Below are 15,978 nucleotides of genomic sequence, written 5' to 3'. Positions count from 1 at the left end.
AGCAGTGTGCTTTGTCCTTGTGTGCAAGTCTGGATGTCTCCGTGGATGAACACAGGGGTAGGCTTCTTCACATCCACATGAAGCATCTCACTGAAGGTGATTTTGAGTGGAGCACATAAACCTTCTGAAGTTCCAGCTTTGAGGGGGAGAATGTTTGTCCTCAGTGTGTTCAGAAACCTCAAGTCTCTGTGTTTCTGGAAGGATGCTTGAGCAGCCCTTAAATGAGCCCAAGGCTCAGTGCAGCTGGGTAACACCTGAAATTTCACTCTAGCCTTAGAGGAGGGGTGGCCTTCAGAGAGCACTGTGCTGTGGAGTTCTGGCATTTCCCCTTTATCTACTTTTCAGTGTGGGAAGCCACTTGTGTTATCTGCCCTGGGCTGCAGTAGGTGCAGGATCATTACCACGGGGATGGTAAATGCTCACCTCTGCAGAGGCAGCTTCCAGCTTGGAGCCCAGCATCTCCCTGGCCCTGCACCAGAGGCTGTCACAGCCGAGCCTAAGTCTGTGGAGAACCAGTCCTCTGCAACTGGGGGGTGAGGGAAATGCTTGTCTCCAAAACAAGTGGGAAGGAGAATTGCTGGGGCACAGCAAAAGCAAACCAAAGGCTGGTGCAACAGCACACAGCAAAGCAGCATCTCTGCATTTACCACTCTGGAGGCACTGCAGAGTGCTGACAGCAGTGCTGTGAAACCCCCACTGGGCTTTCTGCTCTGCTGAGTTCTCCACTGTGACCTTCAGGAGCTGTTTGCCATCTCAAATGGAGGTGTTGAATGGCAGTGGCATGGAGGGGAGAGCAGGGAGGTGGCAGTGGACAGTGGCTGTCTCATGGTGTGCCCATGTTTCCCAGGGAAAGGTATTGATTCTGCAGTGTCTGATGAAACTAGGGCTGGCCACAGACTGGTGCTGTGTAGCCTAGGGCCCTGAATTTGAGCAGGGTTTATTCTTGCTCCATGCTGAAACGCTGCAGTTGGGACATCATGGTGGCATGTAGGAGAGCAGGGTTCAGGGCTCTGCTCCACCAGAGTCCCAGAGTCATCTGGGTCAGAAGGCACCTTCAGAGATGATCCATTTCCAACCCCCTGCCATGGGCAGGGACCCCTCCCACTGGAGCAGCTGCTCCAAGCCCCTGTGTCCAACCTGGCCTTGAGCACTGCCAGGGATGGGGCAGCCACAGCTTCTCTGGGCACCCTGTGCCAGCGCCTCAGCACCCTCAGCCTCAGTCAACCCTCATTCAGTTTAAAACTGTCACCCCTTGTCCCGTCCCTGTAGGCTCTGGTCAAAAGTCTTTCTTCATCTTTCCTATAAGCTGCCTTTATATATTGAACAGCTGCAGTGAGGTCCCCCCAGACCGGTCTCTTCTGACAGCTGCGCAACCCAAACTATGCATGATTCAGTCAAGGAAGTGAGGGATTTTCTTGTAATTTGGGCATTTCTGAGCATTTCTTTAGGCTCTGCTGCAGGTAATGAGGGACAGGAGCTCCCCTGCGCAGTGTTGGGAGGCTGAGGTGGGTGATGTAGCACACTGCTCCGCTTTGGGGCTTTGGCTTCCAGCCTGGCTGGTTTGGCTCTAGGCTCCTGCAGCTGCTCATCCTCTCAGGAATGCTGACCCTTGCTGGGACCCCATGACTAGTGCTTTGTGTGCCATTTGCACACTCGTGTGCACAGGATGGGATGGAGGCTGATGCTGAGCTTGTGTTGTCTCAGGGTTCTCTTGCTGGTTTTGCCTGTCACCACACAGTGTGGGTTAGAGGGGCTGAGAGCTCTGGTGACCTGGACCAATGCACCGGCTGTAGCTGTCATGTGGGAAACAGTGTGGAGTGAGTTTGCATTAAGAAACAGTATATGGTACTGAATTGCCAGATGTCCTAACTACTTTTAGGCAGCAGAACTTCTCCATCATTCCCTAGAGTACACCCAAACAGGTAGATAGTACTTGCTGTCCAGTTTCTGCCAGGGCGCAGCAAGGGACGGTTGTTATCATGTTCTTAATTCATTACATTTGAACTATTCTGTTTGTCCCTATTCTGTTTGTTTCTAACAGAGCAAATAGCAGTAGTTTGGGTCCTTGTTACTCAGAACAGCTTTTGCTCTGGTTGCTTTTGTGCTTGCTTTATCTGGCTGGTGTCGGGCTCAATCCTGAAGCAAACACAAATGTGGATCTGCTGCTGCTGGCATCCCCCAGCTCCCCCACAGCATGAGCACTATAGAAATGCCTTTCTCTTCATTAGAAACCTTGAAGGCCAAGGTTCCAGGTTTCACTGGATGCTTTGTGGGGGTGTCAAAGCCCTGTGAGGGTATCCAGAGCTGTGTGAGCTCTTTGGAAATCCAGCAATTGGGCTGCTTCTCCTGTGCTTGGGAAGTGAAGAGTTGCTGGACCCAGGTGCAACAACCCCATTTCCTAACTTCAGTTAATATTTCCTGTATAGTGAGTTTCTTTCAAATACAAGGTACGTTTTGATATGCTTTTTGTTTGCCCTGAATATACAGGAAGTTTTATTGCATGACTGAAAGCCATTTAAAATGCTTTTTCCAGCCCATTTTGCGTGAAACTCTGTGTTCCTTCAAAAATCAAATGCATTTTTCAGACATGTGGGATGCCTGTGGGAACATAAAATAACAATCTGACAAGAGAAACCTTAAATTAAATAACTTCTTAAGTAAAAGAGGCCTGGTGGGGTATACTGCTCAGCAGAAAGGGCTGTCATGTAACAGCCAGGCTATCTTTGGCTGCAGATAAACAATATGTTGATTCTCTTTAGCTTAATAAGAATGAACTGGATTTTAGGAAGAGGATGTGGAGAAGGCAGAGGAAGAGTCTCTTGGATGGCACCTCACATCTTTGCTGGATTTCAAGCCACGATGCTCAGGAGCTGCTTTAACCCTGCTTTGGGCCAGGCACCTCTTGAGCAGAGGCTGCCTGCGGAAGCTGGAGCTGCTGGGGGCTTTTGTGTGAGGTTTGCCAGCCCGGGAGGAATACAATGAGCTCACTCTGAGTCTCTGCCATAAATACCAAGCTGCTGCTTGCTCAGAGTCACTGCAAAGCAAACACAAGTATATCCAAAGCAAACACAAGTATATCCTCAAGAAGTCTCCAGTGCTGTCTCATGGGCTGCTCTGGGTGTACTGACACCTGAATGCTGGTGTGCCCTGGGCATGTCTGACATTACAGAGATGCTGCATTGTGCTGGTCTCCCTGATCCAGAGAAGCCTTCAAAGCAGCCCAAGGGCTGGGACAGCTGCTGTGGAGAAAGGGGAGAGGGTTGGGGCTGTGCAGCCCAGAGAAGGGACAGCTCCAGGGAGACCTTCCTGTGGCTGCTCAGGACTTCAGGGGGCTCAGAGGAAAGATGGAGACTTTCAATCAGGGCCTGCAGGGAAAGGACAAGGGGCAATGGGTTTGAACTGGACATACGGGAGAAACGTGGTACCATGAGGGTGCTGAGGCACTGGCACAGGGTGCCCAGAGAAGCTGTGGCTGCCCCATCCCTGGCAGTGCTCAAGGCCAGGTTGGACACAGGGGCTTGGAGCAGCTGCTCCAGTGGAAGGGGTCCCTGCCCGGGGCAGGGGTTGGAGCTGGATCATCTCTGAAGGTCCCTTCCAATGCAGATGATTCTGTGAGTCCATGATCCTTTCATGAATACCCCTCATGCCCTGAGAAGCTGCTGCTTTGCAGCAGAACAGCCTGAGCCCTGTCTGAGCCCTGTGTGAGCTCCCAGCTGCTGGTGAGGGCTGAGCTCTGCCATCTGTGCGCTCACAGCTCTGATGAGCTGCACAGTGCCAGCATCCCCTTGGGTCATCAGCCTCTCCACTCTCCCCCAGCCCTGGGAAGGGTCCACAGCTGTTTTCCTGCCACCATTACATGTTTTAGGATGACAGAACATGACTCTCACCAAGGGTGACCGGTGACACCCCCTTGCCAGCCCTTCCTGCTGGGACAGCAGAGGGGACAGGAGCATAGTGCTTGGAATGCTGCTGCCAGCAGCCATGGAGGGCAAGGAGCTTGGCATGATGTGAGGGCAGCAGCAGCAGAGCTGCATGGCTGAGCCCCATGTCCTACTGCTGGTGGTTCTTCAGGCTGTGCAAGTGTCATTGGCCATAATGAAGCTCCCAGCGGTGGGATGGGTTTTTCTGCATCTTTATAAACAGCTCAACCATTATCAAGAACAAGAAATGCCCTTTTTTAACTGCAAGGAAAACTACCTCCAAACAAAGCCTTCCACAGCCCTGAGGAGCAGTCCAAAGGCTTTAATGTTCCCACAAGCTGATCTAGTGAAAGATGCCCCTGCTTACTTGCGGGGGAGAGGGAGTGTTGGACTGAATCTTTGAAGACCCCTTCCAACCTCAACTGTTCTGATACTGTGAAACTCCATTTCTGGCATATCGGGGAAAGGGCTAATTCAAGAGATGTGTTTGGATGAAGGATGCTCTGTCCTGCCCTTCCTGACCATCTGCAGGGCTGTTGGTAGAGCTCATCCTGACAGCGGGGTCAGACAGCAAGGTGGGCCAGCCTGGGGGGTCAGTGCTCAGCAGCCCCATGGTCAGTGTAATTCTAAGGTTTTCTGGTGCATTTCCTGGAGAAGGGGAAGCAGCCTGGCAAGGTGAGCGTGCTCTGCATGCAGGGCTGGCAGCTCGCTCAGCCTGGGGCAGGTGGGCATCCCCTGTGTCCCTGTGGTGCCCAGGGGAGCCCTCCAGTGTGAGGAGGAAAAGTGGGACCTCACTTCTGGAGTGAGGACAGTGGCCCCAGGCAAGCCCTGGCCAAGCCTGTGTGCTCCAGCCCTGGGCTTCCTCCACCAGCCATGTGCAGACAGGTCGGGGTTTGGTGCTCAGGGCACAGGGCTCCCCCAGGACCTCCACTCCCAACCCCAGCACCACAGAGTGACTGCTGTGTGCCCATCCTGTGCTGTGCCACGTCCAGCACATCCTGGCAGTGTGGCCAGGCCAGCAGGGCTAGACCCAGGGCACTGCTGTGGCCTCAGCTCTGGGCTGCTTGGCCACAAGCTGTGGTTTGGGTGAGGAGGATGGTGCCAACCATGACTCTCAGGTCTGCCGCCACCATAGGCTGTCTTCTGGGGGCTGAAGGTTATGCTTGGGTTGGTTTTGGGTGAGGAGTGCATCTGGTCCATGCCCCTGGGGCCACATCCCCTGCTGCCCCTTGCACTTCATCCCCCTCCTTGGACCAGCTTTTGGGCTCAAAATGCTTTTTGGGCTGCTGGAGGTGCAGGGGGTGCTCAGGGCTGAGCCTGCCCCAGCTCGGGGGTGTCAGGGCTCTCCCTCCTGCAGGACCCTCACCCCACTCTCCCTTCCTCTCCCCTCCGCAGCACTCAACACTGTCACGCAAGTTTGTGGAGGTGATGTCCGAGTACAACGCCACGCAGACTGACTACCGGGAGCGCTGCAAGGGCAGGATCCAGAGGCAGCTGGAGATCAGTGAGTAAACCTGGAGGGGGAACAGAGCCAAGCTCTGGGGTCATGTCCTGCCCGGGCTCCCACAGATCCAAGCAGCTCCTGCCACTGTGCAGAGCTCCCCCTTGGAAACCCACAGTGCACGGGGGCTGTGTTCTCACCCGTGGGAGCAACCAGGACACAGCTCCTGCTGGGACATAGTCACAGCATCACTGAATCATAGAACAGTTTGGGTTGGAAGGGACCTTCAAAGGTCATCTATTTCAACCCCCCTGCAATGAGCAGGGACTTCATGTGGTGCTATTTGCATTTCAGTGTCAAACTGCATCCAGCTAAGCACGAAAAACCTCCCCTCAGGTTTTCCTAACTGCTGGGTAGAGAGCACAGGGAGGACAATTCCTTCCTTGGTTACAGCTAATTTTGAATTCCGAGCAGCTGGCGGGGATTCCTGACTCCCATGTCTTGCTGTGCCTTTCCTCTGGGTGGTTGTCATTGCCAGTGAACTGAACTGAACATAAAACCAGAGAACAGACCTCTCCAAATGGGGGCACTCAGTGCTCCCAGCAGTTCCCCTTGCTGGATAAGGAGCACAAGCCTCAATGCCCATTCCAGGCATCTCCAGGACCCTGGTGGCTCCTGACAGCAGTAGTGGTGTCTTCTGGTGTCCAAAGGTGGATGGCAGGTGATGCCTCCAAGGATGTCACCAGCACACGCTGAGATCAGAAGCCTGGTCCTGCCTGTCCACAAAACCTGCTGTGTCCTGGTGGGTCTCCGTGGCCATCAGTGACACTGAGTTTAGTTTTAATCATCTCCCAGCAGAGAAGAACCACACCACCCTTGTGATTAGGGGAATAAGCAAGCAAGGGAGAAGTCAGGGAATGCAGGGATTAAAAGAGATTTCTGCAAATAATCTCATTTTCAGATGTGTTCGTGGGTTTGGGGCTCAAATGAAAGGGTCTGAATCCTAGTCCAGGGTTGGGTTTTTTCTCGCAAGCAAATGTGTGGTTTTCTTCCCTTTCACAACTCACAGTGAATAATAAAGTAGGAGATTCTTGAGTCAGAATGGTGTCCTTGATAGCCACCTGTGGGAATGTCCTTCAGGAGCTGCAGGTGCCCAGGGATCTGCGTGCAGTAGCACATGGGAGTTTCTTTGAAGGGCTAGAAGGAGAGTTGGCTGTGCAAGCCTCTCCTCTGTTGAGATTACTCTTTATGAACTATTATAATAAGAGCAATGATTCACACTGGCTGAATGGAAAGACTGGCTGACACAAAGCTCAGCAATACCTTCATGTAAAGCAGGATGAGTGTGTCACTGCTCCAGCTGACCGGCTCACTCATCAGCTAATGCCAGGCTGTTACCCCTCCAGCGAGAGGGATGGCTTGGAATGGAAACAGGAATTGAGATATCCCTGTACCTCCCTTCTAATAGAGAAAGTCTGAAAGGGCTTACTTAGGTCCTTACTGTCTGCAGACCTGCTAAAACCTTCCTCTTGTTTTTCTACTCCTGGATTTTGGAAGGATCCTGATGCTTTGCTTAAATTATGGAGCTATATTAAATGATCCCTTTCTTTGCTCTGTTTATCCTGTGGGGCTGTCAGTGCCTGGCAGAGTCTGAGGCTTCTCAGGACACACTGGTGCAGTGGCTGGGTGCAGAGGAGGTGTCCTAGTTAGTGATGATGAGGGACCAGCTTCCCCTTTGCATGGAGGTGTGGAGCAGATGCGGAGGCAGGATGGTGCTGGGAAGGTACACGATCCTGTGCACAGTCCTTTGCAAGAGCTGGGTTCTTCTGTCAGGACACTGGGTAATCCCTTCTGACAAAAAGCCACAAGATTATTGAGCTTCAACAAGAGTGCTTCCTGGGCAGAGGGCTCTGTCCTCATGTGTTCCAGTGAGGACCTTGAGTCCCTGCTGCTCTGGGGGCTCTTGGGCATGTTATTTGGAATGGAGCTCAGCTGCAGTGTGGTGACTGCAGGAAGCTCTATGAAATCCTCAGCTCTCTTTTCAGCTATGAATCCAAAGATAGAAAGAGCCAAGAGCTCTGACACTGGAGTCAGCAAATCACTCAGGCTTTGAAAGTGTGAGAGCAGGGACTTCTCAGCTGCCCTGGGGAGGCTTCCCCACACCTGCTGAGCTTCTGCAGCCTGCTGGGGTCTGCTTCTTGCTCTGGAAGCAGGGCAGTCACAGAAGTGGTGGTGTAGTCACTGCCCCAGGCCATAGCCACCCCCTGGGGCACCCCAAAGCCCTCCCAGGGTCTGCCCTGAAGATGCCATGGGGGGATCCCAGGATGGGCTGTGCCCCAGGGTTGGTGATGGCAGCACAGCAGCTGGGGGCTGTCCTCTGCCTGGACCGAGCGGTGTCCCCACTGCAGTGTCTGCTGCTGGGAGCCTCTGTGCTGCCTGTGCTGGGAAGTGTTGCTGCTTTGCTTTTTCCCTCACTGTTTTGGCCATTGTGACAAATCTAATGAGGTTTTGCTCCGGGGAAGTTGGATTTGAAGCTTAGAGGAGCTTTCTCTGCTGGGTGTGGAGGTGCTGCACAGAACTACTTGGTTTTGTGAACAGTGTTGTTAAATGCGAGACCAAGGAGCCAACAATAAGGCATCTGCTGTCTCCAAAGCCCTGTGAGAATGAATCAGCCTCTGCCTCACTCCGCAAGAGGTTAACTGATGTACAGAGAGGCAAGCTGCGCATGTACCCAGGCTGCCCTTCAGCCAGGAAGGTCTGGGGGCTGCTCTGGCCCTGGCAGCTCACGTGGTGCTGAGATGGGTGATTTAGGATTCCTGTGACACTGGTCGGGAATGAGCAGTGTTTATCTGAGCTGGAAGTGTGTCGCTGGATGGAAATGCCAGCACAGCGCTGGAGTTGGCCCCTGCAGCCAACTGAGGGTCCAAAGGGCTAGGGAGGCTGGTGCAGTTTGTGACATGCTGGGCTGTTACAGATGAAGTCAGCTCATCCCAACCACCCTGCAGGCAGTGTCAACCTGTCCGAGCTGCACTGGGTAACACTGCCCTGGCCACCACACATGTTCAAGCCTGGCCTTGAACACTGCCAGGGATGGGGCAGCCACAGCTTCTCTGGGCACCCTGTGCCAGCGCCTCAGCACCCTCATGGTACCACATTTCTTCCCTATGTCCAACCTCACCCTACTCTTGATCACTTTAAAACCATTGTCTTGTGCTGGGGACCCTGAGGTGGACGCAGAGCTCCAGGGGGTGTCAGGAGAGCAGAGCAGAGGAGCAGCATCCCCTGCCTGGCCCTGCCGGTCCCACTGCTGGTGATCAGCCCAGGAGACACTTGGCTTTCTGGGCTGCAAACACACAGTGCTGGGCCATGTCCTGTTTGTCACCCACCAGCATCCCTGAGTCCTTCTTCACAGGGATGCTCTCCATCCATCCATCCATCCATCCATCCATCCATCCCTCCCTTTCTCTCTTCCTCCCTTCCTCCCTTCCTCTTTCTCTCCCCCAATCTGTGCTGGTACTGGAGATTGCCCTGCCTCAGGTGCAGGACCTTGCATAGAAAGAGACATGTAGTGAAGTGTGAAGGTGTCCTTGTTTAAGGAACTCCCCATGCAAGGTGGCAATGTGTTCCATGCCTGTGGGGTGGTGGCCAGGTATGGCTGGGCAGGCAGGTCCCTCCTCCGTGCTCCCTGGGCACTGATACACTTGTGGTGAAGGTTTGGACCAGGGTCAAGGTTTGTGGCATCTCCCCCAGTCCCTGGTGCAGCAGCACTGGAAGCAGGAGCACTGTTCATGCTGGAGACTCAGTGTAACCCAGGGAGTGAGTAATCTGCCTGTGCTCTGTCGGAGTGTGGAGTGTGTCCATGAGGAAGGGAAGGCAGCCATGCACAATGGGTGAATTGCTCCCAAAGGAGGAGGGCTGTGTTGCAGGGGGAAGGGCAGAGACTGGTTTCTGATAGGCAGCTGCAGCGCTAGAACTCAGGCAGCCCAGCAATTGCAGCAGTACCTGCTCAGCCAGCAAACCCTGCTGAGCCCAGTGTCCTCGTCACCTCCAGCTAGCCCGGGATCTGCAGCATCCCTGCTCTTGGCTTGCTGCTCTCAGTCACAGAATCCCAAAGGTTGGAAGGGACCTCGAGAGATCATCTCGTCCAAGGCCCCTGCAAGAGCAGGGTAAACTCACCTGCATTGTAGCATCACAGGAGAAAAATGTGAATGTAAAACCATAAATTGTTATAATACTTAATGACTTTCCATAAGTAATAAATCCAAATTTCTGTACAAGTTGCAGAATATCAATGATTTATAAAATACTGACAAGTTAGAAGTTCGCCACCAACTGGGTCCTGGTGTCTGCTGCTCCTTTGGCACCGCTCCCTGCCAAACAGGAACAGGCAGTGGCAGATGGGCTTTCTGGGTGAGCTGGGCCAAGCTGACTGCTTGACCCCCCTAAAGAAGAGGGTCGCAGGGCTGGTACAGAGCCAGGGTATGGGATGGCAGCTCCCTGAACCACCTGGTGCCCTCTCCAGGCTGGAAGCTGCACTAGGGAGAGGCCATGGAGACGGGAGCACAGTGCAGTAAGGCTGCAGGACTTGTGGCTCACGGCTGACCTGTGTTGTGTCACTTGCAGCTGGGAGGACCACCACCAGCGAGGAGCTGGAGGACATGCTGGAGAGTGGCAACCCAGCCATCTTCTCCTCTGGGGTAAGCACTGGGGGATGTGCTGCCACAGGGGAGAGTGCAGCAGGGCTCTTGGGTCTCGCCTGAGGATGCTGCCTGAGCAGAGGGTGGAGTGGGGTGTCCCTCTCTTGATGCCCAGCATCTGAGGGGCTAAGCACACTGCTCACTGGGCCCGTCTTCTTGCAGATCATCATGGATTCAAACATCACCAAGCAGGCACTGAATGAGATTGAGACACGGCACAGCGAGATCATCAAACTGGAGAACAGCATCCGAGAGCTGCACGACATGTTCATGGACATGGCCATGCTGGTGGAGAGCCAGGTAGGGAGACACTGCAGCCCTGTGGCTGGCTCGCGTGGGGAGGTTGAAGGATGATGGGGCTGCCTGGATGGGTGCTGAGAGGAAAAACTGCATCTGGGATTGATGTGGGTACCACTGGGGCTGAGCTGGGCTCCTCAGGGCTGAGCCACCCAGAGTTGGGGGCTGTGGCATTCCCAGGGTGAGAGGTGCAGTGATGGGCTCAGGAGGAGGGCAGTGGGTGTCTGCCATGCAGATGCAGATCTCCATCTCCTCTGGAGCACTGGGTGCTGCTGGGTGAGCTTGGGGTGCCACCAGACGTGGTGGTCCTGCCAGGCTGCCCCTGCCCTGCCACCGGCCTCAGTGCTCGGCCCCTGAGCTGGGCACGTGTTCGGTGTCTCTGCTCACCCCACTTCTTGCCCACCACGCTGCCATGGCCCGAGGAGACATCAGTGGCAGGTAAAGCCCCGCTGAGCCCCTGCCGGTGCTGCATGCTCTGCTGTGCATGGCCATGCCCTGCATGCCTGCGGCTCTCGTGTGGTGCTAGGGCCTGCCTGTGCTGGGCAGGCAGGGGCGGTTGTGTGGGGCAGCCTTGGTGCCTGTTCTGTCTGCCCTGGAGCACAGATGGGGTTTGCAGTTCCCTGACCTGCTCGAAGGGCTGCACTGTGCCAGCACCCTGCACTGCCCTGTGGGGTGGGAGGCTGGCACCAGGGGCAGAAGGGTGCTGGGCTGGCAGCGGTGCTGGCAGCTGCCTGCTCTGCCCTACGCATGGCACAGATGGGAAGGAGAAGCAGCAGCTTTAGGCAAGGCAGGGAGCAGCAGAAGCCTGGTGGGGGTCAGTGCCTTGGGGATAACACCCAATGCTCTCCTGCATTAGGTCAAGAAATGAGCTTTGCAGAGCTGCTTTCCAGGACCCGCTGGCTCTGCAGCCCCTCTGTGCCATGCAGGAGGGCACTGGGCTTCAAGCCACCCACCCCCTGTCAGTGACATGAACTGTCAGGCTCTGTCTCCGGCTGCTGCAGGACCTGGCTGCTTCCCTGTGTATTCAGGATGGGCAGCGCACACCAACCCATGTCCCCATGTCCACAGCAGTCTGCATTCCCTGCCCAGCCCTGCAGCCTCACTGGGAGGCCCTGCACTCTCAGCAGGGTGCTGGTGCAGATGAGAGCAGTTGGTTGTCCCTGCATGTGCATGGTTTTGTGAGCATCCCACGTGGCACTGCTGATGCGGTCCCTGCTCCGTGCCATGCCTCTGCTTTCAGCAGCGTGGTGTCGGTGCAGATCCTGTTGTGGCTTTGATGTCACCGGAGATACTGGGTAGGGCAGCTACCAGGCTAAGACCGGGCTGGAGACCCCTTGACCTTCCCCTTTCTTGCCTCCCTGCTAGGATGTGCACATTGGTCCCAGCCCTTCTGGGACAGAGCCCCCACTCCAGGGCACTGTGGGGCAGCCACTGCCTGCTTGAACTGAGGGTCCCTCTCTCGCTCACAGGGCTGCTGGGCAGGGCAGCGTCCGCACGGTGCTGGGGAACAGAGCAGGAAGGAGCTCACGTCTGCGTGCGTGCGGGCACGTGGGCTCTGTCCCCGTTCTGCAGGGCGAGATGATTGACCGCATCGAGTACAACGTGGAGCACTCAGTGGACTACGTGGAGCGAGCGGTGTCTGACACCAAAAAAGCAGTGAAGTACCAGAGCAAAGCCAGACGGGTGAGTCACGGCACTGGCTGACCTCTCTGACCCCACTGCCTGCCCCAAGGATCGGGCAGCTTGGCACAGCCTCACAGGTGCCTGGACTCTGCTTTGCCCGACACCACTGGGTGCAGCACAGGTCCCATGGGTGTCACCAGCTTAGGCAGAGCTCCCTGGCACAAGCTGTGTGAACAATGCCAATGAGCCATGGGCAGAGGTGCTGCTTGGGGGGATAGAAAAGGGGACAAGGGTGGATGGATCCTGTAGAGATCCTGTGTGGATCCTGCTGTGAGAGCCACATCCCTTGACAAAAATGCAGTAAACAGGCATGGTCCTGCTCTGACCCTGAGTGCAGAGGCAGCTGCCTGGCCCTGTGTCAGCTCAGGGACCTAGGAGCCACCAGCTCAGCTTTGCCAGCCCAGGGCTGAAGGGAGAGCTGGGGTGCCCATCCCTGCCCCTCTGGCCCCCAGGGTGCCGCTCATAGCCTGGCAGGAGGAAACAGGAATGGGGCAGAGCGCAACCCTGAGCTCTCAGTTTGCAGACCCCCAAACTCACACCCCCCTCTCCCCTCTCTCCCTGCTGGTGCTGGGACACCTGAGCAGAAGAAGATCATGATCATTATCTGCTGTGTGATCCTGGGCATCGTCATCGCCTCCACCTTCGGTGGCATTTTCGGCTAGACTCACCCCGCGGGACTGTTTGTGTGCGATGGACGGAGCTGCGTGTGCCATGGGGCTGCGTGTGCCATGGGGCCGCAGCCGCACCGGAGCAAACCACGCAGCCCCGGAGCCTCCCAGCAGCATTTCAGTTTCTAATGCATGGTTGTTTGTGACGCTGTGTGTGCGGTGCGGTGCGTCTGTATGGAGGGAGCGCCAGCCCCGGGGCATAGGCAGGGTGCAGGGGATGGTGATGGGCAGGAGGGGGACCCTGGGAGGGAACCCGAGTTCTCATCACTGCTCCAGCCTGCATGGCTGGCTGGGGACAGGGGTGCCCTTGGGCACTGCTGCTCCTCCTGTGCTGGCAGTCTGCATTAGTGAGAACCAAGGATGCAGGGTGTCAGGGCTCCTCAGGAGCACAGTGCCCAGTCAGCCTCCCCCAGCCTCCCCATTACCTCCAGCCAGAGCTCTCATGTCAGCTGTGTCTGTGCTTACAAACACCTTTCCTTGGGCTGCTTCTCTCACGGGACCCTTCCCCAGGGGTGTGCTCAGACAGGCCCTGCCTGCTCCTGTCCCTCCCTGTCCTGTGGCCGTGCCTGGCTGCAGGGCTCCATCCCTGCTGCCCCTCCAAGGCAAGCCCTCACCCCAGTGTGGGTGCCAGAGGACGGATGTTCCATTGATGACAGTGGGTGCCTGATGGAGCAGTGTAGGATAAGGGGCTGCTGCTTTGGGCCATCAGGTGCCTGGGGATGGGGACAGGCCACATGGGGACATGTGCTGCATGCTGGTGTTGGCCTGGTAGGTACTTTAAGGCCAGCACGTTTCACTGGTTGCTCTGCCTGCACCAAAGCCTCATTGTTCTCTGTCAGCCCTGGCACACAATGGCCCTGGCTCCTTCTGCCTGTAGGCCTGGGCTCTGTCTGCTGGGGTTGGGAGTTGGCTCTGATGCCCACAGTCCCTGGCAGCACTTGCCTGGGATCAGGGCTGCATCCAGCCTCACTTCTCCACATAGGCACCTATGGCTGGGGCTGGAGGCAGCCAAGCTTTCTCCTGTTGTGGTCCCTGGAGCAGTCTGTGTTGCATCCACACCCCTGCTAGCTAAGAGGAGCAGCCTTCCTCCTCCTTGGTCCTACCAGTTCCTGAGCAGGGCAGTGCCTGACTCCCCCTTGCATCTCTCTGCCACCTCTTGGCACCCACCTGCTCCTTCCAGTCTTGGCACAAGGCCCTTGTGCCTGCTCATCCCCTGGGCCATCTGGAGAGGACCCACACATGGCAGGATGCTGTGGAGGCACCTGGGTACCCTCTGCTGCACCCACTGTGTGGACACAGCTACTGTGGTGGCCTGAGCCTACCGGCAGCTCCCAAGAACCTTGTGGTGCCACTGTCTGTTTTCCTCAGGCTGGGAGCAGGGCTCTGCCCTTACATTCCTCTGTAGATTCCAGGGCTGCAGCTGGCCCATGCACATGCCAAAGCACCACTGAGGAACCCAGAGCAGGGCAGGCACTTGGAGCCACACACTGGGACAGGGTCTGGCTGTAAGCCCAGGTGCTGGTAGGAGGAAAAGGGCAGTTGATGTCAATGAGTACTCCAGCTGCAGCTGCATTTCACCTCTCTGCTTCCAACCAGGGTCCCTGTGCTCCTCCACCCTTGCTGGGTGCTGTAGCACAGGAGCTGGCCCTATGTGTGGTGCCCATGGCTTGGGGGACAAGGAAGAGGGCTGTAGCCAAGACACAACACTACCTTCCTCAGACACAGCCCTGCCCAGCAGCAACCCAGACATGGCTCTTTCCCTACCACTGTTACCCAAAGTCCCACTGCAGAACCCCTGGTTGCATTCAGCTGCCCTTGGGAAGCGTGTCCAGCCCAGTCCCCTGCCCAGCCCAGGGGTGCAACCATGACAACAGCCAACTCTGGAGCCCCTTCTTTCACATTCCCACAACAACGGATGTGAGCTACAGCACTGCAGCCTGTGTGCACAAAAGGGCTTGGGGCACAGGGAGCCCCACAAGAGGGAGCAGGCCAGCTCTGGAGCCCTTCCAGGGCAGGAGGCAGGCATGGGCAGGGTCCTTGATCTAAGGGGAGGGAGCTGCCTGCTGCTCCTGCCCCAGTACAGTTCCCTGTCACCATACGCTGCTGTGCTGAGCCAGCAAGAACGCTGGGCTCCCTCCTCTGGGAAGCAATAACACTGCTGGCAGGGCAGGCAGGAAAGCTCCTCTCAGGCTCTCGCCCTGCAGCGATGCCCACTGCTAGTGCAAGATGATCTTTTTATCTTCTAAGCAGCGGCTTTTGTGGCACAAGCTCACATGACATCAGGGCTGTGGCCCACCCGAGTCAAGGCACAAGGCTAAGAACAGCATGAGGGGGCTCTGGCACTTGCTCCTTCCTTGTTGGTACCACCACCACCAGCAGCCCGCCAGCAGCAGGAGCTGGATGGGGCCACAGTCGGCAGCTCCGCCACTGGCACTTTGCTGGGATCCTGCAGGCAGTGGTGGTGCCAGGCTCCAGAACATGGGAGGCAGAGGAGCAGGCTGCTACTGCTGCCCCACAGGCAGGTTCACACTGTCCTCGCTGTGAGGGGAGGGTGTTTTGGTGCAATAATTACCCCTGCACTATGGGAAGCCCCGCTCAGTTCCTTTTTACCTACCTGTTGTTGCATGTACAGACCAAATCACCAACAGTGTGGTTGTGCTTTGGGGAGGCATTTCACTTTTTCTTTCCAGCCCCCGACCTCAGACCGCTTGTCCTTTGGGTTACCCCACCTCTGTTCCAAGTGCCACCTGCCCTCCCAGCACCGGGAGCGTGTCGATGCAGTATTCCACGAACAGTGTGGGGCACGCACAGCTTGCACTCGAACCGGGGATTATTTTGGGGTTTTTTTAGTAATTATATGTACTTGAAAGCTTTCCAAGTCCCCTCTCCCCGTGGAGTTGTACTGTTGCTGTACTGTGAGCTAAGTGTCCTTGTTTTCTATGTGGATCTTGACCCTGGCTTGCTCTGTCTCACTGGGCTGGATGACACTGTATGTCGCCTCTCTTCTCCTTCACCCTTTCCCTTCCTGCTAGCCTCCCCTTCTCCCAAAGCTCTGGGTGCAAAACAGCTTCCCATTTTGTGGAATTTTTATGTAGAATAAACATTTGTAACTGTAAAGCTCCGGCTGGCACCTCTGTTTCAGGGGAAGGGAGGAGATGATGGGGAACAAGGGCTGGAGTGCAGACAGCCCTGGGAGAACTAAAGCATACAAGCTGGGCCTGATGCAGGGTGCTCACAGGACTGACTGCCACAGGAATAACATTTCTGCCACA

The 15,978-nt window shown here is 56.0% G+C and overlaps 1 protein-coding gene across 2 annotated transcripts in view; it reads left to right on the top strand.

Moving 5' to 3' along the window:
• STX1A (syntaxin 1A) overlaps window positions 1-15,823 on the top strand; it is a 57,978-nt gene extending 42,155 nt beyond the window's left edge. The window contains exons 6-10 of one of the 2 annotated variants that reach the window (XR_004550209.1): window positions 5,316-5,424; window positions 9,985-10,058; window positions 10,221-10,358; window positions 11,825-12,038; window positions 12,623-12,652. Coding sequence is in view for 1 of the 2 variants with exons in the window: in XM_034068735.1 (XP_033924626.1) it covers window positions 5,316-5,424; window positions 9,985-10,058; window positions 10,221-10,358; window positions 11,928-12,038; window positions 12,623-12,700 (510 nt within the window). In the remaining variant the exon portion in view is untranslated. Of the gene's footprint in view, window positions 1-5,315; window positions 5,425-9,984; window positions 10,059-10,220; window positions 10,359-11,824; window positions 12,039-12,622 lie in introns of both variants that reach the window. The other variant, XM_034068735.1, reaches the window with a different exon arrangement.
• The last annotated feature ends 155 nt before the right edge of the window (window positions 15,824-15,978 follow it).

Source organism: Melopsittacus undulatus, chromosome 13, assembly GCF_012275295.1.
Source record: "Melopsittacus undulatus isolate bMelUnd1 chromosome 13, bMelUnd1.mat.Z, whole genome shotgun sequence".
NCBI classification, from domain to species: Eukaryota; Metazoa; Chordata; class Aves; order Psittaciformes; family Psittaculidae; genus Melopsittacus; species Melopsittacus undulatus.
The sequence above is the reverse complement of the archived record's forward strand: the minus strand, read 5'-3'. Positions and strand labels throughout refer to the sequence as shown.